At 60.1% G+C, this 659-nt stretch overlaps 1 protein-coding gene across 1 annotated transcript in view; it reads right to left on the bottom strand.

The window, feature by feature from the left end:
* CASP9 (caspase 9, apoptosis-related cysteine peptidase) overlaps positions 1–502 on the bottom strand; it is a gene marked incomplete at its 5' end in the record, with an annotated part of 5,148 nt that extends 4,646 nt beyond the window's left edge. The window contains 2 exon segments of the mRNA XM_010085085.1: positions 291–343; positions 345–502. Coding sequence (XP_010083387.1) covers positions 291–343; positions 345–502 — 211 coding nt within the window.
* Between the last annotated feature and the right edge of the window lie 157 nt (positions 503–659).

Raw genomic sequence — 659 nt, 5'->3', positions numbered from 1 at the left:
CCGCCCCCCTGCCGCAGCCACCCTGCTGCGAGGGCTTGGTGCAACATTACCTCTAGGTTCCCTTTTTCAAGGTTCAAGAGGCAAGGAAGCTCCTAACACCGTGGGCACACAACCTGAGCTTAAAACCTTCCGCTACTGGAAAGCACAACATTCTCCCAACAGCTCTGCGTAGCCACTTCTAGGAGCCACGCTCCAGGATAATAAAAATCAGACTGCACAGACTGGGAGAGGGATCCTGTCACGCCCAGGCTGCTGCTCGCCCAGAAAACACCTTCACCCTCAGCACTCACTTTTATTCTGCTTTTTTCCACCTAAGTCCAGCTCGACAGGCCTCAGGTCTACCAGCTGCGGCGGGGCGTTGGCACTCCTCCGTCAGCATGTCCGCGAGCTCGCCCTGCCCGGTGTCCCGCAGGATGGAGAGGAACAGGGGAAAAGCCCGTTTCCCTCGAGTCTCCAGGTCGATGACCAGCTGCCGGGCTTGTTCCCCACGGCTGCCGGCGCTCTGTGGAGGAGGAAAGCCCAGGACAACGCGCGTTCACCCCAAGCCTAAGGGTCTGTCACCAGGGCTGCAGGGCGCCACTTTGGGCCTGTCATTGGGGTAAGGGGACACAGGGACCTCCCTTGGGCCTGTCACTGGGGTAAGGGGACACAGGGACCTC

The sequence above is a fragment of the Pterocles gutturalis genome, unplaced genomic scaffold (assembly GCF_000699245.1).
Source record: "Pterocles gutturalis isolate BGI_N339 unplaced genomic scaffold, ASM69924v1 scaffold32570, whole genome shotgun sequence".
Taxonomy (NCBI): domain Eukaryota; kingdom Metazoa; phylum Chordata; class Aves; order Pterocliformes; family Pteroclidae; genus Pterocles; species Pterocles gutturalis.
This window is presented reverse-complemented; position numbering and strand designations above follow the sequence as displayed.